Here is a 22218-nt window from a genome sequence, read left to right on the forward strand (position 1 = left end):
CATGAATTTGTCATTGTAATTTTCTTAAATGGTCAGAGAGACTAACATCCTGATTGTGTGTGCGGGGCGACTGTTTGAACTCACGTGAAAGTTTTCTGAGCTGAGTGAGAACCAGAGGTTGACCATGCAAAGGTGAAAACAAAAATAAAACATAGATTTCACTTTTACAGTATGCTTTCTAAATAAAAAGGTTGAGAAGGCTTTCAGTTGCTTTTTAGATTTCCAGGTTTGTCCTTTACTTGGTGTTTCTGAAGCAGGTAACTAGGCCAAGTAACAAATATCAACAACTACAACAGCACACAAAGATCAGGGAACTCTGGCAGGATTTTATGGCTTGTGCTTCCATCCCTCGTCCGGAGCCAAATGACCCCCATACATCACATTACATAGCAGTTTCTAAGACAGAACCTATTATCGTTAAGTTGGAAGGAGAGTTCAAGCCGTGGTCATGGAGATGACGCTGGTTTTTCAGGTTCCTGATGGGTTTTTTTTTTCTCTCTAATCCATCATGTTTTAGCAGGTAGAATTTGATAGTTGCCCTGAATAACAGGACCTCAGAAAGTCCAAGGCAGGAGGGTCTGGAGACCTTCTGTAACAGGGGCAAAGAGGTGGGAGTGGCCTGCTGGGACCTGCCTGAGAAATAGGGAGAGGGAAGGAGTAAAGAACTGTCCAAGATTTGAGTTTGACTTCCTGGAGAGGGTGTCCTTGTTGGTCCATCCCCGCCCAGAATGTTCCATCCAAAGTTTTCTCTCCCCTCCTTGACCACAAGGGTCTCATTTGGAGGAGGTGGGTCATATCCCTGCACAAGGGTAGATTAACTGTCTAACAAGCTCAGCTTCTGAAATCGACAAGGGTCCAGTAGGGCTACTGCCTGAAAAAAATTTGTGCATACCTCTCTTGGGTGCTGGAAGGTCCAAGAAGGGCCTGGATGGGAAGTCACCCTGCGTCATGGTTCTTTTGGCAAATATCAGTCCTAAAGAGAGGATTGGAGAAAAAGTTGGTGACCCAAGCTCCCCTTTGCCCCCTTGCCCCTTCCCTATGATCTCCAGAGGGGAGGAATCCAAGTTGTGGAGAGGAAGGGACACCCCAATTTTCTTCTTCCCTGGAAAAGAAGGGATCCAGAGCCTGTTCCTTTCTAGCCCATCAGGCCTTTCTCCTTTTGGATTCCAGCTCCCCAGACCCGGCTTCCGGACCTCTCACTCTCCTCCTCTCTCCCCGGAAAACACCCCAACTCCAGATGCAAGTTAAGCAAATATTTGTAGCTGCCAGTAAATTCCAGCGGCTTTTTATAGCGCGGCTCTCTGCGCCCGGGGCCAAGTCGTGCTGCTAAATATTGCTGACCACTTTTTCTTTTATGGCTTTCATGTCACTTAGCTATTGAGAGTAAGATGGATTTGCGCGGAGCCCTCACGGCGCTGCGATTCTCGCCCCCCAGGTCTGCGCTGGGCGGCCATTGGCGGCGGAGCGTCACGTGACCGCGGGGGCGTGCCAATGTGCGCCCTCACGGGTGTCAAGCCCCTGTCAGAGTGTGCGATCAAGATCGTGAAACAACGCGATGCAAAAAGCGACCTACTACGACAGCTCGGCGATCTACGGTGGCTACCCTTACCAGGCAGCCAACGGGTTCGGTTATAATGCCAGTCAGCAGCCGTACCCGGCGTCCGCAGCACTGGGCGCCGATGGCGAGTACCACAGACCCGCGTGTTCGCTCCAGTCGCCCTCAAATGCCGGGGGCCACCCCAAGGCGCACGAGCTGAGCGAGGCGTGTCTGCGCACCCTGAGCGGTCCGCCCAGCCAGCCCCCGGGCCTAGGCGAGACGCCCCTGGCCCCGCCGCCGCCCCAGGCCGCGCCCCCTGCCCCACCACAGACGCAACCCCCGCCGCAGCCCCCTGCGCCTGCCCCTACCGCGCCCCCGCCCCCCTCGTCAGTCTCCCCCCCTCAGAATGGCAGCAGCAACCCCACCCCCGCCAGCGCAGCCAAGAGCCCCCTACTCAACTCGCCCACCGTGGCCAAACAAATCTTCCCCTGGATGAAAGAGTCTCGGCAAAACACAAAGCAGAAAACCAGCGGCTCCAGCTCAGGTAAAGGGCCGCCTTCCGGAAGAGGGTCCTCTGACCTGGCTCCCAGCCCCCCAGGCCACTTCCAGCCACGGCCAGCAAGGTTTGGGAGTGCTGGAATATTTCCAGAATTCACCGCTCCTCCTCCCCCCAACCCTCAAAGGTTTCCAGAGGCTTTGCAACTAGGGAAGTGATTGGACTCTGTGCCCAGGAAACCCCAGAGAGAGATCTGATGGGAGTCTTTCTGGACCTTTCTTATGAGCAAGTGGGGCCTAGTGACTTTGGAGTCCCTCCTTGTGGCGTTAGGACCTTCGGGCAGAACAAACCTGAGCAGCACTGTCTCTTTTTAGCCCAGCTCCTCATTTCTAATGAAACAGTGGCACCCACCCCACAATGAAATGTGGCAGAATAAAAGCAGGCCTCCAAGTCAGAATCAATGCTCTGCCTATAATCAGAGCTTATTTTTAATTTTTGCTCCAGTAGATGGAGTGGCTGCCTTATCTCTGGGAAGGCCCTACTCAGACTTAGTACAATGAAGGCAGCCAGGGATTTCCTGGGGGAGGGGATGCTAATGGGAACCACATGGGCCTCCTGGAACCAGATTCCAATAGAGGACAGGCGCTGGGTCTTGGGCTTCCCAGCCTCTTGGTTTCCTTTGCTGCTGCCTTCTCCAGTTGCTAGTGCTCTGTTCAGAGCCTGAGCATCTGGGACCATCCAGAGCCAGGATTTGGGGGGCCATGGGGGAAAGGATGGTCAAGATTAGTGGGCAAAGCTGGGGCAGGCTGCTTGATGACATGGAGAACCCTAATTAATAGCACCCGGCATCAGGGAGCTGGGCCTCCCCACCAGAAATGGGAACTCTTTTCAATGGGGTCTCTTCTTTCGGGCAGAGAAGGCCTTCCAGATTGGAGCTTCCACTCCACTCGTTTATACTGGACAGATCAAATAAGTGGCCAGTTGAGGCAACTGTCCAATCCTTCAGTCAGATAGTGATGGAGGGAAAGGTTTATTGAGTGTATATTAGGTGCCTCACATTCCAGTTACTGTGAAGGGATTGAACATGGTGACACCTGCCCACACGGAGTTTGTAGTCTGATAGGGCTGAAGGATCAGTAAATGAGTCAGAAAGTGAATAGCTCCAGAAGGGAAATACAGACCAGGAAGGCAAACAGGGGGTTCTGCTTTTCTGTTCCTTTCCCCGCCCCCTTGGAGAGGCCTATGATTTGCAGCTTTACTCAATGACGGGCTACAGGCGCTGTTTCCCCACCAGGACAGAGGAAAATACGTAGTTCCTTCTTCCCCTTTCTGGGCCCTGACAAACGGAGGGATCTTTGGGGCCTGGAGGAAGGAGGGGCCTGGCTGGGTCAGGGGCTGGGCGGGGCTGCGGGCAGCCCCTGATGCCACTCTTCCTCTCTTCTCTGATCTCGCAGGGGAGAGCTGCGCAGGTGACAAGAGCCCACCTGGGCAGGCGTCGTCCAAGAGGGCGCGCACAGCCTACACGAGCGCTCAGCTGGTGGAGCTAGAGAAGGAATTTCACTTCAACCGCTACCTGTGCCGGCCGCGCCGGGTGGAGATGGCCAACCTGCTGAACCTCACCGAGCGCCAGATCAAGATCTGGTTCCAGAATCGCCGCATGAAGTACAAGAAGGATCAGAAGGGCAAGGGCATGCTGACATCATCAGGGGGCCAGTCCCCAAGTCGCAGTCCCGTGCCGCCCGGCGCTGGCGGTTATCTTAACTCTATGCATTCGCTGGTTAACAGCGTCCCGTACGAGCCCCAGTCGCCCCCGCCTTTCTCCAAGCCCCCCCAGGGCGCCTACGGGCTGCCCCCCGCCTCCTATCCCGCACCCCTGCCCAGCTGCGCGCCCCCGCAGAAGCGCTACACCGCGACGGGGGCGGGCGCGGGCGGCACACCCGACTATGATCCGCACGCGCATGGCCTGCAGGGCAATGGCAGCTATGGGACTCCACACTTACAGGGAAGCCCCGTCTTCGTTGGGGGCAGCTATGTGGAGCCCATGAGCAACTCTGGCCCGCCCCTCTTTGGCCTAACTCACCTCCCCCACGCCGCCTCGGCTGCCATGGACTACGGGGGCGCTGGGCCGCTGGGCAGTGGCCACCATCATGGGCCCGGGCCAGGGGAGCCGCACCCCACCTACACGGACCTTACCGCCCACCATCCTTCTCAGGGAAGAATTCAGGAAGCCCCCAAGCTCACCCATCTGTGATGGTGGGCTCGGGGCTGCGCGCCAGGAGAGTCCCCACCCTATCCCCCCCCCACCTACCTTTCTTTTTCGTTTGCTTTTTTTTGTTTTGTTTGTTTAAGGTTCTTCCCGCCCCTCCCTTTTCTCTCTCCTCCGCCCCCCATTCTCCCCCCCCCCGCTTTGTTTTCTTTGGTAACACGTTTTTATAGTTTATGTGACGTAGCAATCTTGGTTGCTGGAATGGCTGTCAGTATCAGTAGCGATATTTATCTCTTACCGCCCCTCGCTCGGCCGCTGGCCCTGCACCCTTTACCTTCTCTACTCTTTGATCAGAAACAGGGTATATGAACAAATTTTCTAGCCAAGTTCTTTGATGTGAATTTGTTCGTACATTATGGCTCCCGAGGGGAAGCGATTACTTTTTTTTTTTTAGATTTTAGTATTTTTTTTAATTGCACTTCTTGTAAAGAGCGAGAAAAAAATCAAAGGCGCTTTGAAACAGGGGCTCCCTGTGCAAGGATGACTAAGTGTACGTCTTTCCGTGTGTGTATGCTGGTGAACAGTCAGATTTATTTATATTTTTTTTGCAAGCATTGAATAAGTTTTAAATATTATTTATCCCCATCCGTTCGTATTTATATTAAAGAAATTCTGTACCCTGATTGTTCAGAAGGTTTCTTGGGCCTTTTGTTCAATGGTGTATTGGCGTACATAGAAAAAAATTTTATTCGAAAGGGAAATAGAATTCCTTTATAAAAACAGTAATGATGCAATAATACCAGAGAGGATCCAGCTTCAGAAAACAGTGATTTAGGTTTGTAACATCAAGCGAAACTGAAAAAAAAATCTGTAAACGCGAAAAACGCTAGGTTTGTTTTGAGACTTCTACATTCCTTGCTGCTCACATTCTGAGAAACAAAACAAAAAATAAATAAAGTTTCTATTCTGAATAATATCCGTGTTCACAAGGGATTCTTTGGCCGAAGATAAGGGTCTGCGTGGAGTCCAGGCAGAGGCGAACTGGCGGAGCAGGCCGCGGCAGCCCTCCAGCTCCGGCTTGAGGCCTGGCCAGGCGGCTCGCCCGGGAGCGCGGCGAATTCTCGGGAAGGCAGCCGGAGCTTCTCGCGGCGGCAGTTCTGGAAGCGCTGAGTTGCCTGCCCGCTGGGCTGCCCGGTTCCCAGCTGCCACGGAGGCCGGCCACGGGCGCAGGGGCTGCGGAGTGCTGAGTGCGGGAGGAACAAAGGCAGCCCGGCTGAGGCGCGGCGGGGGGCGCACAGGTGCCCGGGCAGCCCCGCCGGGGGATAAGGTAGGGCTGTCTTCTGCTCCACCATCTTCCTCCGGTCAAAGCGGACCAGCCAACGCCTTAACCCGGGGAATCGCCGGCCGCGCGGCGGATGCCGAGCACTTTCTAGGAGCAACTGGACTCTCCGCGGATGCTTCGCTGTCCCTTATCGCGCCCGGAGGAAAGAATCACTCCTAAAATCGCCACTGGGAGCGGGGCGGCTTGGAAGAGATTGAGGCTCACCCAGGTCTCCAGCAAAAGAAAGGGTGAACTCTAAGCAGCTTCCCCGAGTCCTTCCATGAACTGCTTGAGTGCCAGCATTGGCTTCTTCCCGGAAAATAGGATTTGGCATTCTCTGGATTTATTTCCTCTCCTTCTTCCCTCCCTGCTTTCCTTTTATGGCCCCAGGGGGAGGGGGAGAGAGAAAGGAGATTGGTATCTTTCTAATAAAAATGCAGTTTTACAAGTACTTCTTTTATTTGATGCTACAGGAGCTAAACATTACATTTCTACTGCTGGATTTAAGATAGAGCTGCCTACTGACTGGCTGGCAGAGGCAAAGGCAGGCACAGGAAAGGGAAATATTTTCATCTTCAGATTAAAGAATTGCTCGGAGAAGAAACCAAAATCCGAAAGTGCAAACCTCAGAACTACATCCCCATCAGCAGCCCCCCTCTCAAAGCTTGAAGTGAGGAACCACCTGTGTCTGGGGATCAGGAGCATCTGATGTGAGAAATAAATCCCCCATCTCCCTGGAATGTATCTTTCAGAGGCTGAGATGGGAAATGTCGCCATTTTGTTTGCAATCCAAAATATACATCATCATGGCCTCTATCTTTCCCCTGAGAAGCTCCTGAAGATGAGCTTTAAAAACAAGCAGTGGAGCCATTTTGGGGGTACCTACTGGGCCTGAAGGAGCTGCTTTTAGAGAAACTCCTGAAGTTTAAAAAAGAAAAGAAAAGAAAAGAAAAAGACTGGGCCAGATGCAAAGCCAGGCAGCTGTAGAGATCTGGGTGTTTCTCTCACTGCTAGAGGTGCTTCCCCCAAATCTGGCCTGGGGCTCCTGCTATGTATTTTTTTCTTTTTAAAGAGTTTGGGCCGTGGAAGAAGTAGATTTGCTCCCTACCACCGCCCCCCCCACCAACCTCCCTGCTGACATATGGCGCACCTCAGAAATGCAGAGGCTGGAAAACCAGTCTTTGTGAGGACTGGAGCTTCCACCCTTTTGGCTGTTCAGATCTGTACACAGTAGGCTGAGACAAGGGGGTCTTCTTTTAAGTAATAATTTTAGAGAAGTGTGTAAAATTACCTGGGAGAATACAGAACAGTGGCGGAGGGGGAGAGAGAGAGAGAGAGAGGAGAGAGAGAGAGAGAGAGAGAGAGAGAGAAAGCTACCCATCCAGAGAGGAAAATCTTTCAGGGATCCCACTGTTTGAATCCGTTTCTAAAATCTCTAAAATCTACTCTTTAGCTGAGGGAGAACTGATTTGGAGGAGTCCTTCTTCCCTCAGGGCAGAGATTTTAAAAAGGAGATTCCAATATGATTTCCCATATCTTGCCAGTCAAGACATTCATTTTGACTATCAAAGAAAAAAATATCAATCTCAACCCCAGCTTCCTAGATATTAAAAAGAAATCCTTATTAAAATATCTCCTGAGTTAAAAGTAATAGGTTTGGGGAAGATTTCAGTGTTGAATGGTCTGAAAAAAAAGGGTTTTCTTCCAGATGGTATTTGAATTAAGGCCGCTGAGGCGAGCAGAAAGCTCTCACCCACGCAGCCCCTGACAAAGCCTCAACGATACGGGGGCACCACTGCTTCCTCTCCACGCTCCCCCTTCCCTTAACCCCTCAATATTTTCTGGTAAAAGCAAATGCCAAAAACCACCATCCCAGAGTCCACAAAGCACCTTTCCTAAAAGCAGCCTTATAACTCTTTCTGCTGCCAAAAAAAAAAAAAAATCTTTAAAAAGACTAGTTTTCCTTGTTTACTTGCGTTTCCTGCTCTCCTCTTTGCTCGGCCACATTTGATCTTGGAAAGAGCTCGAAGCTGAAATGTGTTCTTAAGGGCCAGAAGCTGTCAAGGCTTTTGGTGAGCAAGATTGATCGCACTCAGACTTCCTTCAGAGCTTTGTTTGGAATAAAAGCAAGAAAACTGAAAAAACCCCACATTTTCCAAAATAGCATCTCTATCTGTAAGGCAATGCTCTGGGCTAGTCAGTGACGAAGTCCACTTTATATCTAATTTCCAACCCAAGCCCCCTTTGATGCCAGCCTCAGAGATGGAGTCCTATCCTTGTGGCTTGGTCAGCCTTTCTTGTTTTCTACATAGATTTTTCTCCTCCGACAATCTCTCTCTCCCTGGCCATCAGAATGATTTATTTTCCTGCCACCGATGCCTGCCGGCCAGGGGGAGTCTGATCACTTGGTCCATTTCAAAGGAAGCAAAAGCGAATCATCATCCTCAGGGTTTGGGGGGAAAGAGATACCTTCAGATTTCTCTCTCAGCCTCTTCCCTTTTTCTGGCTTGGTGGATTTTTTCAAAGCTATTGTTTGGTACCTAAAGGTGTTATCTTTTGAACCCTCCAGCACAGTCCAAGATTCGCTCAGTCTCAAGTCTCCAAGTTGGAAAAAAGAAAGTGAAGAGAGAAACAGAACCTTTACAATTCCTCCTTGTGTCGCCCTCTGTCACCCGCGGTGCTGTTTCTCACAACAGAACCCGAGTGCAAACATCTCTGGTGGCCAAGAAGCGGGACAGTGCAGGAGACAATTCGGGCTGCCAGGGAGCACTCACTGCATCTGAACCAAGAAGCCCCCACCAGAGCGACAAGGATGAGAAGAAAGGGAGGAAAAGAAAAAGAAAAAAAGAGAGAACAAGCAAGCGCCTTCTCCTTCCGTGCTGCTAACTTCCACCAGACTTCCTGGAAATCAGAAATACTTACCGCACCCGAGCCCTACGGGTATGAAACCCAGAATGCCAGGAGCCGCACGCGCCTGCTCGGGGCGGCATTTCTTTGGCTGGCCGCCGCCCTGGCTACAGGGATTTGGACACATGGATCTGGGGTTGTTGTCTCGCTTGGCACATGCATCTATCTTTCTCGAGCCACTCCTGAGAAGTTGATGGCGCAGGAGGGTCGGGAAGCCTGGAGAGCCGCCTCCCGTTTTCCGCTTCCCGCTGGAGCCAGATGCATAGTTGTCGTGGAAAAGCCGGCTAACAATGGGCCGGGGTCCAGGGTCCGTGGGCGCGGACTCCGAGCTGGGCTTTGGGAGGGGGGCGAGGGCCTGAGGGAAGTGGGGGGAGGAGAGGTGGACAGAGGAGAGACAGGGCGGAGGAGAGGGGAGAAGAGGGGAAAAAAAGAGGAAAAGAGGGAAAGACAGACAGACGGGTAGGAAAACAGAGACAGACCAGTTCTGAGATCCAGGAACTGGTTTTAGATAAGGGGGAGGAGGAAAAGGGAAATAAAAGGGAGGAACCCCCCAAAAGAATCCTTCTCTCTCTTTCTGTCCCCCCCCGCCACCGCCCCCGCCCTTCCTCTCTCTGTCTCATCTCCCCTCTCCCTCTGCTTCTTCCTCCTGCCTCAGCAGAACTTATGTGGTTGGGATGCGGGGCCCTCGGGTGTCAAAACTTTAAGATTAATGGATTACTTTGTTAATGACTGCAGGCGTCAGACTGAGGTGCTTAAATGATTTGTGAGGTGCGAGGCGTCTTCCCGACAGTCCCAAACAATGCGCGGAGTGTGCGGGGGAGGCAGAGGGCAGCCGCCGCCGGGACCGGCTGCAGGGCTCACCACTCGCACGCACTCACACACTCCCACACACACTCCCAGGCGCACACACCAGATCCGTGCTGATCAGGAGGCAGGCAGGCACCCTCGCCCCCACGCACTCCCAGGCATCCCTAACCCACACCCACATATAGGTATTTTTGCCCTGAAAAAAGTGTAAATAAAGCCTCGCTGGCCCCCAATGAGGCGTTCCTTCCCGACTTTTTTGGATCAATCAAACAGACAGTGGCTTCTTTTGATTAAAGCCCAAATTGTCATTGGGCAGAAGCAATCATGTGACAGCCAATTCGGTCCAATTTCAACCTTGTCTCCATGAATTCAATAGTTTAATAGTAGCGCGGTCCCCATACGGCTGTAATCAGTGAATTAGAAAAAAAACACCCCAGCAACGATCTTCTATGATAGATTTTTTTTTTCCCTCCGCGCTCGCCTTTTTCCTGGGCCTTGCCCCCCCAAAGCCCCTCCAGAAGAGGGAACTTTTTCTCCGAGGGGGCTCCAAGGAGAAGGCCATGAATTACGAATTTGAGCGAGAGATTGGTTTTATCAATAGCCAGCCGTCGCTCGCTGAGTGCCTGACATCTTTTCCCCCTGTCGCTGATACATTTCAAAGTTCATCAATCAAGACCTCGACGCTTTCACACTCGACACTGATTCCTCCTCCTTTTGAGCAGACCATTCCCAGCCTGAACCCGGGCAGTCACCCTCGCCACGGCGCTGGCGGCCGCCCCAAGCCGAGCCCCGCGGGCAGCCGCGGCAGCCCAGTGCCCGCCGGCGCCCTGCAGCCGCCCGAGTACCCCTGGATGAAGGAGAAGAAGGCGGCCAAGAAAACCGCGCTGCCGCCCGCCTCGGCCGCTGCCGCCACCGGCCCTGCCTGCCTCAGCCACAAAGGTCAGTCCAAAGACTTGGCCCCAGGTCCCCGGACCCTCTTCCCCTTCTGGGCTGCCCCGAGAGCGGTTATGGGGGGAGGGGAGCGTGGGCTGGGAGAGAAGGGGGAGAGAGAGAGATGCTTGGCTGCTTTCCCTTCCCCTGTGGGCTCAGGAGTGGGTTTGATGTTGAGAAAAGGGATCCTGCGTTCCGCAATGATTATATATATATATATATATATATATATATATATATATATATATATATATTTTAAGAAGGGGGTGGGGGAACTTTCCCTAACTTGTGTAATGTGGGATGATTTATTTGAGTTGGAACTGACCTCCTCTTGTCTAGTTGTCCTAGAGTTTGGCTTTTTGACAGTAATGAAGAGTGATAGATCGCTCTTGCTCAGCTAAGCAGCTGATGCATTAATTATAAATTGTGGTGTGGCTAATATAAAGTTTGCTCCCGGATGGAGAGGTTGGGGGGAGCTACAGGCAAGAATTTGATGGAGGTGGAAGAGATGGGGTCTCCCCGGGCTGGGCTCCCAGGAAAGGCAGCACAATAGCTTTACTGCATCCAGGGGCGGCCATTTTGTTGCAGTTGATCTTTTCTGCTATATTTATTCTCCAGTGGAATAACCCCGCTCGGACCCCTCCACCTCCAACTGTGCGTGTGTCTCTTGTTGGTTTCCCTTTCCGCAGAATCCCTGGAAATCGCCGATGGCAGCGGCGGGGGCTCCCGGCGCCTGAGAACTGCTTACACCAACACGCAGCTTTTAGAGCTGGAAAAAGAATTTCATTTCAACAAGTACCTTTGCAGACCCCGAAGGGTGGAAATTGCAGCGCTGCTGGATTTGACTGAGAGACAAGTGAAAGTGTGGTTTCAGAACCGGAGGATGAAGCACAAGAGGCAGACCCAGTGCAAGGAGAACCAAAACAGCGAAGGAAAATTTAAAAGCCTCGAAGACTCTGAGAAAGTGGAGGAGGACGAGGAAGAGAAGTCGCTCTTTGAGCAAGCCCTCAGCGTCTCCGGGGCCCTTCTGGAGAGGGAAGGTTACACTTTTCAGCAAAATGCCCTCTCTCAGCAGCAGGCTCCCAATGGACACAATGGTGACTCCCAAAGTTTCCCAGTTTCGCCTTTAACCAGCAATGAAAAAAATCTGAAACATTTTCAGCACCAGTCACCCACTGTTCCTAACTGCTTGTCAACAATGGGCCAGAACTGTGGCTCTGGCCTAAACAATGACAGTCCCGAGGCCCTCGAGGTCCCCTCTTTGCAGGACTTTAACGTTTTTTCCACAGATTCCTGCCTGCAGCTTTCAGATGCAGTCTCGCCCAGTTTGCCGGGTTCCCTCGACAGTCCTGTAGATATTTCAGCTGACAGCTTTGACTTTTTTACAGACACACTCACCACAATCGACTTGCAGCATCTGAATTACTAAAAACATTAAAGCAAAACAAAGCATCACAAAACAAAAACCCCTTTGACCGGGTGGTTTTGCCTTCCTTTATTCTGAGAGTTAATTTTTATTTTATTTTCTTCTTGACTTATCCTCTCCCTCCTTTAAATGTTGAAGATTTTTCTGTTTAGTGATTCCCTTAACCCAGTTACAGAGCCATCTTTTTCAGATTATTTTGGAGTTTTAGTTGTTTAAAATCTAATCCAACAACCCTCTATGTGATTTCCTGAAAGCAATATATGAGGCCTGCAAGAAAGTGATCATATAATTGTATCTTCACTTTCTTTTTATTTTTGTATTACATTAGGATGCATTGTCATGGGTATTTTTGGTAGAATAAATTCTCCTTTGCTATAAGTAGCTTTCTTATTTTTTTTCCTCCCCCTCTTTCTCAAGGCTCATAACAGTTTCTTTTTCCTCTTTTAGTCTAACTTGGTAAATAAAATTCTGGTCACAATCCATTTTCTTTTTCAATTTTAATATATTTATTAAATGGGCATGTTCAAAGTCTTCAATAGACAGCAACAAAAAAAGAAAGCCAGAAAATGGTTAGGGCTTCTGAGAAGTGTGGTTTTTTGTTTTTTAAGGGAATGGATTAGGTTTTTCAATGTAGAGGTTCAAGCCATAGATTTAAATTGGTAATAGAAACAGGATTGGGCAGCCTCAGAGTTGGGCCAAGCCCAAGCTTTTGAAAGTGGAGAAATAAAGTGCCTACAGAAACCTCCAACTCCAGGAAGGAGGAACATGGAGTTTCTTTAACAAGCTATCAGTCTCCAGGTCAATAACTAAGTTATCAAGAATTCATTTATTTATACACATTTGTTTCAAACATTTACATTCCAAACCCCTCCCCCACAAATCCCCGAACATTTTCAGTGTGGTTGATTAGTCTCCCAGCTGTTGATGGGTCCAGGCAAACAGACCTAAAACAGAAAAACAAAAATAAAAAAAAAACAATGGTTACTAGCTGGAAAATGCACTTCAGAAAGGGTTTTATTTTGCAATCCTCTGGTTCAGTTATTCTAGGATTCTTTTTTTTTTTTCAGGGTCAGAAAAATCAATATTTCATTCTTAAATCTGTTTACATGGCAAATAATGGATCATTAAAGCTTTGAAGTCAGGTTAGCAAGATGAGATTTAAAGTGGAGTGTTTCTACCCTCCAGGTTATAAATTAACCCAGTTTCTAGAGAGAGAAAGAGAAAAAGCACCTTAAATGAAATATCAATAAAATGTGAACTAGGGATGTTACTGGGTTGTTTTGGTTTTTTCTCCCTTATGTCTCCCCATGTTTATTTTTCCCTTACTGAGCTCTGTTCCGATGGCTACTTACCGTGAGAAAAGGCAGCTAGTAAGCAACATGTGTGGGGGGCGGGTTGATTTGAGAACCCGGCTCGTAATAGCAAAGGCTTGGAAGTTATGAGGAAATCGCGATCCTTCTCCACAGGTTTGCTGCCTACCTTCCCCCACCCTTTTGCCCCCTAAATCCCGGCAGCGGCGGAGGCGAGTGGGGACCCGGGCAGGTCTCCTGCCGCAGGCGCGGAGCGGAGCAGGCGGCCCGGCCGCGGCCAGGGTTTAGCCGCTGCTGTTTGCGATTCATCCTACGCTCATAAATCAAACGCTTTCTATGAATGAGAATGTCATCAAAGAGATCAATTGCAGGAACACATGCACAAATAAAAATCCTCTTACGTATTTGCCGGGAATCCCCGTCCGAAAGCATTAAGTTAGAAGGCGTTTAGTCATAATTCATTTTTATTGCTCTTTTAAAACAACAGCTTGGCTGAGCCGCGGATGCCATGAACAGCTCGGGGCCTCGGCGGCGTTTTGTCTCCTCCTCGTTCCTTCCCTTTCTGCTACTAGAAGAGCCCTGAAAGAGGCGCTTTGAGCTCAACAAGCCGCTTGCAAGCGATCCTGTAAATAGTGACTGAGCTCGCCTTTCACGCACTCTCCCCGGGCGTTTAAAGAGACTTTAGCTCGCGTCGTGGGGCGCTGGCCTACTTGCCCCGAGGACCTAGGGTCTCCCACCCGGCGAAATGAGCCCTAGGATTTCGTGGTGGTGAAGGAACCAAGCTACGGAAGCCTGCAGGATCGAGGCCAGAGGAGGCTGCCTTTGTGAGCCGCACCGGGAGAGCGGCGCTCTGGGCGACCAGCCGGGGCGGAGTCGGCTCGACTTCGAGAGCCCGGCCAGCCCCGAGCAGTGCGCGGAGGCGGGTCGGTCGCGGCCCGTGTGCAGCTGCCCTGTGTGCTAGCGCAAGCTTATGATCCCAAGAAAAACACTCCACCCACGATGGCCGGGAAAAAGGCCCGGAGGGAGGAAGAGAGGTGGAGGGAGAGGAGCTCAGAGGCGGAGAACTAGCAGAAGAAGGAGAGCGGTTGCAGACTGGGGTGGCTTTGTGGCGCGAGCCCTGCTGCCGAGGGGGTCGTGCAGACCCGAGCCGAGGAGGCCAACAAAGGGACAGGAATGAGGCAAGGGGGAAAACGTACCGACGAGCTTCGGCTGTGAGAGCAGATCGTCCTCAATGCCAGGCCAGACCCCTAAGGTCCTGCCTCCTCCCCAACAGGAGCCCCTTCTCTCCCCACCCTGGCTGGAGGCCTGGCGCTCCCAAGGAAGCCACCTCCAGGAGGGCCTCCTTGCCTTTTCCCTTCTCCCGGATGAGGCTCCCCAGGTGCTGAAACTGGGGCAGGAGTGACCTTTCCTGGTTCCCTCTTAACCATGATTGGGGATGGGTCGCAGGTCACAGGAAAATACCCTTTCAAAAGGAAATGTTTAGGAAAAGTGTTCCTTTGCTACTGAGGGAATCTACAGTCAAACGTCTGCCAGTTTTCCCTCTTGGGGAGACAGGTTAGGAGGGAACTTCTATACGTGAAGAACAGAACACAGAAACCTGAAAGGCTGACTAACACATTTGAAATGTGCCTGCCTCAAGAAAAACTTCCTTCTTTTAACTGCGGAGGGAAAGCTAGAGAGGAGTGGGAACCCCAAATCCACATACAATCCTCAGATAAATTTGATCTGTCGGATTCCGATGTGGTGAACATGGTCAGAATAAAGCTATACAGCATTGGCTGCAAAGCTTCTGGATGATGTCTGGATTTATTTTACCCAATAATGCATCAATTCTTGGCCTCTGTTTGGCCTTTTCTCTCTACAAGCTAAGGGTTCACACGAAACCTAATAGTAAACAGCAATTAACGACCTCGTCGGCATCGGGGTAGGACGAGGGTGATGGAGAACAGGACCCCTGTCCTGGGATGACGCTCAGATTTGCACGTGTCTCTCTAGGGAAAGACTTGAAGGTTCACACAAGGAACTATGCAGTCAGTTGTTGGGGAAGGAGGAAATGTCCCGTCCACCATCAGCCATCTGTCCCCCGCCCCTCCCACCTGCCAGCCCCCCACCCCCACTTCAGCTGTGCAGTAGAATGGGGGGGGGTGGATAAAGGAAGCTCTACCACTCCTAACATCTCCCTCCAGAAACCGAGAAACGTTGCGGGGGGTGGGGAGGGAGAGTCCATCGTACTTTCCGGGAGCCGTGGTCTCGCCCTTTGAGGCCCTGGTCGGAGCACGAAGGCTCCTGGGTCCTAGGGAGCCGGCAGATGGCCTGCAGCGCAGGGCCCGGCCCCCAGGCTTGCCACGTCCTCTAGCGTCATCTCTCTCCCCCCGCCTCCTACCCTTCAAAATCCACCGGCGGAGTTGCTACGGATCCCGTAGGGCTCCCAGAGCAAGCTGAGTGGGGAGGAGAAAGGGGCGGAGAGAGAGGAGAGAGGGAGGGCGAAGAGCCGGGTCACCCCTGGCCTTGGCCAGAAAGCCTAGCTCCCAAGGCTTACCCACACCCGGGCGTCGAATTACAAAAGCTCCTCGTTGCCACGCTAATAGCCGGGGGGAGGGGGGAGCGAGAGGGAGGAGGAAGGGGGGGGAGGAGGAAAGGAGGCTTCAAGACCCTCCTTGGAGAAGGGAAGTTTCCTTTTTTGCTTTCGTCCCCTCCACGCCCACTCGGGTTCCTCCCAGCCAGCTCTCTGCGTACTTCCCTCTCCATCCCGAGCTTAGAGAGCTGGTGGCCCAGCCTCGTCCTACGCCACCGTTCTCGGCACTCCTCGAGGCACCGCAGAAGGGACTGAAGGGAAAGCGCCCGGGGAGCAACCCTTCCAATTCCTTGCGTTCCGGGCTCGGCCAGTGTGCTAGTGGCGGCCCAGCTAGCTCCCGCTCACTGATTCCCGACCCGAGAGATCGAGGAGCCCTCCTCGCTTCTCACCTCTTGCCAATTCATCTTTCTGTGCGTGGTGGGGAGGGGGGCGGTGACGGGGGATGCCTTCCAGCCCCCACTTCCCGGAGCGGGGGGGCCGATCGGAGTCAGCGCGCGCAGAAAGCAGCCTCTGCTCCCCTTCGCCCCAGCGCTCCGAATCTGCCCCGGCAGCTGCCGCAGCTGCTGCTGCCGCCCGGGCTGCCTGGGGGGGCGACTGCGCGTCACCTAGACTGAGGAGCGCCGGGGATTTAAATGCCACTGAAATGGTGATCCATCACCGCAGGAGCCAGCAAACTTTCGCAGCAAGCTCCGCCATTGGCTGATATAGTCACGTGCCCCTCCCCTAGCGCCCTCCGCCCTCCCGCCCCCCCTCTTGCGCACTGTACATTCATATCATTTTTCTTCTCCGGCCCCATGGAGGAAGTGAGAAAGTTGGCACGGTCACCCAGGGCTTCGCAGGACCCGGTCACTCAGTGACAGATGGACAATGCAAGAATGAGCTCCTTCCTGGAATACCCCATCCTCAGCGGTGGCGACTCGGGGACCTGCTCAGCGCGAGCCTACCCCTCCGACCATGGAATTACAACTTTCCAGTCGTGCGCGGTCAGTGCCAACAGCTGTGGCGGCGACGACCGCTTCCTAGTGGGCAGGGGGGTGCAGATCAGCCCGCCCCACCACCACCACCATCACCACCCCCAGCCGGCCACCTACCAGACTCCTGGGAACCTGGGGGTATCCTACTCCCACTCGAGTTGTGGTCCAAGCTACGGCGCGCAGAACTTCGGCGCGCCTTACAGCCCCTACGCATTAAATCAGGAAGCAGAAGTAAGTGGTGGGTACCCCTCGTGCGCTCCCGCTGTTTACTCTGGAAATCTCTCATCTCCCATGGTCCAGCATCACCACCACCACCAGGGTTATGCCGGGGGCGCGGTGGGCTCGCCTCAGTACATTCACCACTCATATGGACAAGAGCACCAGAGCCTGGCCCTGGCCACGTATAATAACTCCTTGTCCCCTCTCCACGCCAGCCACCAAGAAGCCTGTCGCTCCCCTGCATCAGAGACATCTTCTCCAGCACAGACCTTTGACTGGATGAAAGTCAAAAGAAACCCTCCCAAAACAGGTCAGTCTTGCCATTCCATGAAAGCTCCTTGATGATTTTGGAAGGAGCTGGTATGCTTAGTTTCCAAGGAAAATTAATCATGTTTTTTTTTTTTAAAGTTCTTGCTTCCCACCTGTGTTGTAGGGTGTGGGGAGGTTTAACCAGGTGCGTTGGGGCAAAGGAGCGTCTGGGACTGCTGTATTTCCAAAGGGGCTGGGTTTTAGAGGTTTGGGAAGTAGGAAGTGGGAAGTGGGTAGGTGTGTGTGTGTGGGGGGGCGTCCTGTTAATATCTCCAGGCTCCATTAATCACGGTCTGACCATGCTAATCGTTGATTTCAGATTAACACTTTACACCTCATCACTCACCCTCCCAAGCCCGGTTTATGTTCAGAAATTCTTGATTCCCCTTTACCCGAAGGTTGCTCTGAAGCGTGTACGGAATCTCAGATCGATTATAAAAATTTTTACCTTTTCCTCTTATCGCTTCCCAACTTGCCCCCAGGGAAAGTCGGAGAGTATGGCTACGTGGGTCAACCGAATGCAGTGCGTACCAACTTCACCACTAAACAGCTCACGGAGCTGGAGAAGGAGTTTCACTTCAACAAGTACTTGACGCGCGCCCGCAGGGTGGAGATTGCCGCATCCCTGCAGCTCAATGAGACCCAGGTGAAGATCTGGTTCCAGAACCGCCGAATGAAGCAGAAGAAACGAGAGAAGGAGGGCCTCTTGCCCATCTCTCCAGCCACTCCGACGGGAAGCGAAGAGAAGGCCGAGGAATCCTCAGAGAAGTCCAGCTCCTCATCCTGCGTTCCTTCCCCGGGGTCTTCTACCTCAGACACTCTACCTACCTCCCACTGAGGCCGCCCCGGCCCCACTCTGCAGCCCAGGCTACTCCTCCGGCTGGGACTTCTTACCCAAAGCACATTCTTACCTTATCTTCCTTTCCATTTACAATCTTTCTCTTCCTTTCTGATCCTATCTGGGGAACTACTGGCCAGGATAATGTGTTTCCAGAGAATTCTGGATTAGAAACTTGATGAGGGGGGAGGGGGGAGGGGGGTGTTAGCTCCTTAATGCAGATTGAGTGCCAGCATCAATTTTCTAATGGCACCTAACACCCCTACTTTTAGGAGATTTCGACAGAACCTACTGTTCCTTTCAGATGCCCTTTGGAAAATAGTTTCCTCTGCCAGCCGAAACATGTCAGAGCGAGGCCTCTCACCTTTTATCTATCTGTATATTTACAGTTCTCCCCTACTTTGCCCTTAAAGTAGGCTAGAGAGAGAGAAGAGGGTCCAGGAGCTCATGAAGAACAGATACACTATGAGAGTGTTTACACAATTAATTCATCCGTTAATTTAATTCAATTTCATGTGTGTGAGTTTGCTGGTTGTAAATGCTTTGTCCTGAAAGATTTATCTTTATACAGATTTTCTAGAAATGTTTTGATTAAGTGACTAAAACACGGTGGGCAAAGTCTCAAAGCTGGTAGAACTTTATATGTGATTATAGGTTAAAGAATTAAAAGCTCTCATTTAAAATCAATCAGATGCCTCAGATGGTAGCCTCAATTTGTTCTTTCAGTGAGTTAAGAAGGCCTGCAGAACACAAGGGTCAGAAACCTTGCTTCCTGTGCTATGTCTCTCCCCATCCCCACTCCTTTCTTGTTTCTCTGGCCACACTCTATTTAAAATTTGTGCTGGATTATTCAGGACCTAAATGTATTATTCAAACCAGCTTCTTCCTTCCACAGTTATCTTAGCTGGATATGATATATTTTCAGCTCAATTGTTAATGTGATGGATGGCACAATGAATGTATATTTTGTGTGATTCGTGAACAGTCTTTTGCATGTCGCACAATGTTTTGATGTCCCTGAAGTACCACACTGAGTTCTATCAGTTATCCTTTGTGATATTCCCCATTTCCTGTACAATCATGAACAGCTCAGAGATCCCGGAGTGATGTGATCCAGAGCAGAATTTACGGGTCTTAAGATGTCTGTAATAAATATATTCGGGTTTCAGATATGCTTACGCATCTGTGTATTTGGCTTGGCTACAATTTACTGGTTCCTACAAAGTTGGCTCATTTCATGTGGGGAAGGGGAGAAGTGTGGTGTGTATTTTCAAAGAGGTGGGCCTTTTCTTGAAAAAAAAAAAAAGGAAAGGCTTTTCACTATGTAGGTGAAGCTTCCCCTATGAGTGTTATTGCACCTAACGATGTCTATGTAATAGGTTGATTTTCTTTAAAATAGCAGGAGCTGCTTTATTATAATCAAAGTTCATTATGGAAAAAAAATGAATGGTGAAGAAATTTATGAAGCAGATCTATTTTTGAAACAAACATGGATACTTCCTGGGTCAAGTGCTAACCTTTTCACCTCCAACTCAATGTTGACATATATATAAACAGAATCCCCTTCAAAAGCTGAAACTCTTCAGTCAGTCTTTCCTCACATCAATGAACCAAGGGCTAAGAGATTCACATTTAATTAGCTCCAGTATAAAGCTGTTTGAGGACGGGTCCCCCACCCCACCCCTCTTCCTTCTTTTTGGATCGTTGGACAGCGTGCCAAAATATTCCACTCTTTAAATTGAGTGTGGTCTGTACTGAGTAAACCCTTGCATCCCTCCTCCAATTCCTCCTGTCAATATCCACTCTCCTTCCTGCCACTTCTTAACCCCCTACTCCCAATTCCTTCTGGGTTACATATCTCATTCCCATCAGATTCAGCTTTGATTTCACAGCCATCATGGCTGTAATGGGTCTACCGCTCCATTTCCATGCCACATAACCCAGAAAAACATTTTAATTTTCTCTGGGCTCAATAGGTTCTTCCAGGTGAACTTGTGGAAGCCGCCCTGAAGTCTGTCAATATTCAAGTTGCTTCTGACCAATGCATGTGTCTGCTGGTCTCAAACAGAGGAAGCCAGCAAATCAAAAAGTTCAAAGTGACTCTCCTCCTAGACCTGTTACCACATTCCCTTTACTTTCACACATTTTTGGAGGCTCTAATTTAAGCCCAAGAGTAGAGCAGAAATTTTACAGCATCACAAACAAATACAGACATGACTTCCGCTCCAAAGGGTGTTTTACAAAGGATGGGCTGGGGTTCAGGGTGGGTGTGTGGTGAGAAATCCTACAAAAACTTGTAATTTGCAGGCCTCCTAGAGCATCCTTGAGATTTCCTGTAGTTCCCTGTCAAAGAGAGCGAGCCTGGACTCTGCAGGCACAGTTGCTGCGGCCATATCAAGGGCACCCGGTGCCCTCCCCTCAGCTCCTGGGTTCTGGGGTTGCTTCTAAAAGACTCAAGTGGATGGAGGAGAACTTCAAAGTCAGCCAACTCTTTCTTTCATTTCCCGCCTGACAGTATACAGTATCTTTTGTTTATTAGTGTAAAGCCACACAGCAAAACAGATGGCTGGTTTCCAAATACTTTAATGTGTTAAAGTGTCATTTGCATGCCACTGCCGAGATTTCAATATCTAAAAGCAGGGCCAACCCGCTGGAATCCCGGAGATCCCAATCTTCTAGGTGCTGGTTTTAACGTAGCTGAGAGAGAGGAGAACGATGAATTATGGCTAAACATCCCAAGCCTTCTCTAGGTCGTGGAATAAATCAATTAACAAGCAATGCATTTAGGAAACATTAATATACCTTTCAACAAGGAAAACATTTGTATCTTTTTAGTTGTCCCAATCGATTAAATCAAAGGCGCTTAACACATCCTATTTAAAGGTCTCTCTTTTTCTGTTTTGGTCTCTGAGGAGCGCAGTTAGCGCCTTGAAAAATGACAGCCATGGTAACTGAAACGACAGAAGACAGAAAACAGAAAATAACATTTTATTGATAAATTTAAAAAGGACAAGAGTCTCAATTAGGGACTTGGGATAATCACAATATAAAATTCCAGTTTTCCAATGCTTTTTCCTCACTTCTCTCACCTTCATTCAAAGTACTCCAGAAATTCAGGGTGTCCCCAACTGAGGCTGAGTTGAAATTGCGCTGTGACTCTGAAGTCTGCTCTCAGCTTCACCTTTGAAAGTTTACTTTTGGAGGCTATTCAGATGCCCTGGTGTTTTCCTCTGGGGCAATCAGATTCAAACCGATCAATATTTACTCAGTCTGAAAGGGTTGTTGAAAAGCCTGCTAACAACAAACTGCTTAGCTGCTCACCCCTGTTTAATCTCAGGTTCACTGAAAGTTCAAGAAGAGATGAATGCAGTGATGGGTCACTTTAGAATGAGTCCCAGTGGTTTACCTGAGCTCTCTGCTAAAGGCAACAATTACAGTTCCATCCCTCTTTGGGAAAGGGTTAACTTGCCTATTATTCTTTTGCTAAACAGTGTTTACTAGAAACTTAAAACACTTTCCTCTCCCTTCCTGGCTTCTTTTGGGGGTTGGTGGTGGAGAGGGACTTTCCAGCTGCCCTTCTCCTGTCTCCTCTAGCTTTCTGCCAAGCCACTAGGTTTCATTTGACTTAAAATAAATTACACTGAATATTTAAAAAACGTTCAATTAGCCTGACAGAAGAGATCCGATTTATTTCAGATGCCAGGAACTATGAAATGAAGCTCTTTGGGCCATTAGAGTTTATCTTCTTTGCGAAAGAACAGGGCAAGATTGAATTGAAATCCATTTGCGTTTGAGTAATATCGACAATCAGAGCCCCAATATCCATCTGAGATGGCTGTTTAGACATCAGATGGGGGGAGTGTAGGGGGAAGTGACTTGTGCAGAAGCAAATACCTCAGGTGGAAAGTCAACTTTAAAATTTTATGCCCTTCGAGCATATGAACTGCTGAGATGAGAAAGGAAGACCCAAGGAAGCCAGTGGGGAATGGTGGGAGAAGATGCTGGACCCTGAAGCTAATTGCTACAGCTCTTCAGAGGTCAAAGTTCATATAATCACTGCATAAATGCATACTAAATAGGAGCTTATTAAGCTTTTCTGATGGCTGAGCACGTTTGTGAAAAAAACGGTCACTGCTGTTTGTGTTTCTTCCTGAAGAATAATCATCCTTGCAGTAGAAGCTCTAGGAGTCTGAGTCTTTAATTTACTATTTTGAATGACAGGCAACCTTCTGTTTTAAAATTTTGAAAACGGTGTGTGAACAGCATCTTTCTTTATATTGGTTGGGACTGTAAAATACCTCTCTCAGAAATGCTATGGCTTTTTCAGCACACACAAGAACATCATGCTCCTATCAGATAAGCT

General features: G+C 50.1%; 3 protein-coding genes and 1 long non-coding RNA gene across 6 annotated transcripts; 3 read left to right on the forward strand and 1 right to left on the reverse strand.

Annotated features, from left to right (window-relative positions):
• Positions 1 to 1540: 1540 nt before the first annotated feature.
• Positions 1541 to 5588, forward strand: HOXA3 (homeobox A3). Its single transcript, XM_007171520.2, has 2 exons — positions 1541 to 2081; positions 3488 to 5588. Exons 1-2 carry the CDS (start codon positions 1556 to 1558, stop codon positions 4282 to 4284), a joined length of 1323 nt encoding a protein of 440 aa, XP_007171582.2. The 5' UTR covers positions 1541 to 1555; the 3' UTR covers positions 4285 to 5588.
• Positions 5589 to 8016: 2428 nt separating this feature from the next.
• Positions 8017 to 12335, forward strand: HOXA2 (homeobox A2). Of its 2 annotated transcripts, XM_057550516.1 has the most exons (3): positions 8017 to 8774; positions 9997 to 10213; positions 10894 to 12335. In XM_057550516.1, the coding sequence occupies exons 1-3, from the start codon at positions 8373 to 8375 to the stop codon at positions 11631 to 11633; spliced, it is 1359 nt and encodes a 452-aa protein (XP_057406499.1). In that variant the 5' UTR covers positions 8017 to 8372; the 3' UTR covers positions 11634 to 12335. The 2 variants fall into 2 exon arrangements, with proteins under 2 accessions (XP_057406499.1, XP_028019624.2); XM_028163823.2 differs by having other exon boundaries at positions 8019 to 10213.
• A 102-nt stretch (positions 12336 to 12437) lies between these two features.
• LOC114236411 (uncharacterized) lies at positions 12438 to 16153 on the reverse strand. Its single transcript, XR_003622380.2, has 2 exons — positions 15905 to 16153; positions 12438 to 12574 (listed from the first exon to the last, which is right to left on the reverse strand). It is a non-coding gene; the product is annotated as an uncharacterized LOC114236411 (long non-coding RNA).
• Positions 16154 to 16297: 144 nt separating this feature from the next.
• HOXA1 (homeobox A1) lies at positions 16298 to 19025 on the forward strand. Of its 2 annotated transcripts, XM_007171518.2 has the most exons (3): positions 16298 to 16720; positions 16924 to 17018; positions 17500 to 17628. In XM_007171518.2, exons 1-2 carry the CDS (start codon positions 16376 to 16378, stop codon positions 16981 to 16983), a joined length of 405 nt encoding a protein of 134 aa, XP_007171580.1. In that variant the 5' UTR covers positions 16298 to 16375; the 3' UTR covers positions 16984 to 17018; positions 17500 to 17628. The 2 variants fall into 2 exon arrangements, with proteins under 2 accessions (XP_007171580.1, XP_007171579.1); XM_007171517.3 differs by having other exon boundaries at positions 16298 to 17018; positions 17500 to 19025.
• Positions 19026 to 22218: the final 3193 nt, after the last annotated feature.

Source organism: Balaenoptera acutorostrata, chromosome 7 (assembly GCF_949987535.1).
Source record: "Balaenoptera acutorostrata chromosome 7, mBalAcu1.1, whole genome shotgun sequence".
Lineage (NCBI taxonomy): Eukaryota > Metazoa > Chordata > Mammalia > Artiodactyla > Balaenopteridae > Balaenoptera > Balaenoptera acutorostrata.

What these genes read in the sequence shown, in the direction of transcription:
- HOXA3 (XM_007171520.2), top strand. Translation starts at nt 1,556, where the DNA reads ATGCAAAAAGCGACCTACTACGACAGCTCGGCGATCTACGGTGGCTAC. An exon ending in AACCAGCGGCTCCAGCTCAG is followed by an intron (nt 2,082 to 3,487) that starts GTAAAGGGCCGC and finishes CTGATCTCGCAG; the next exon opens with GGGAGAGCTGCGCAGGTGAC.
- HOXA2 (XM_057550516.1), top strand. Translation starts at nt 8,373, where the DNA reads ATGAGAAGAAAGGGAGGAAAAGAAAAAGAAAAAAAGAGAGAACAAGCA. An exon ending in ACAATGGGCCGGGGTCCAGG is followed by an intron (nt 8,775 to 9,996) that starts GTCCGTGGGCGC and finishes CCTTTTGAGCAG; the next exon opens with ACCATTCCCAGCCTGAACCC. An exon ending in TGCCTGCCTCAGCCACAAAG is followed by an intron (nt 10,214 to 10,893) that starts GTCAGTCCAAAG and finishes CCCTTTCCGCAG; the next exon opens with AATCCCTGGAAATCGCCGAT.
- HOXA1 (XM_007171517.3), top strand. Translation starts at nt 16,376, where the DNA reads ATGGACAATGCAAGAATGAGCTCCTTCCTGGAATACCCCATCCTCAGC. An exon ending in AAGAAACCCTCCCAAAACAG is followed by an intron (nt 17,019 to 17,499) that starts GTCAGTCTTGCC and finishes ACTTGCCCCCAG; the next exon opens with GGAAAGTCGGAGAGTATGGC.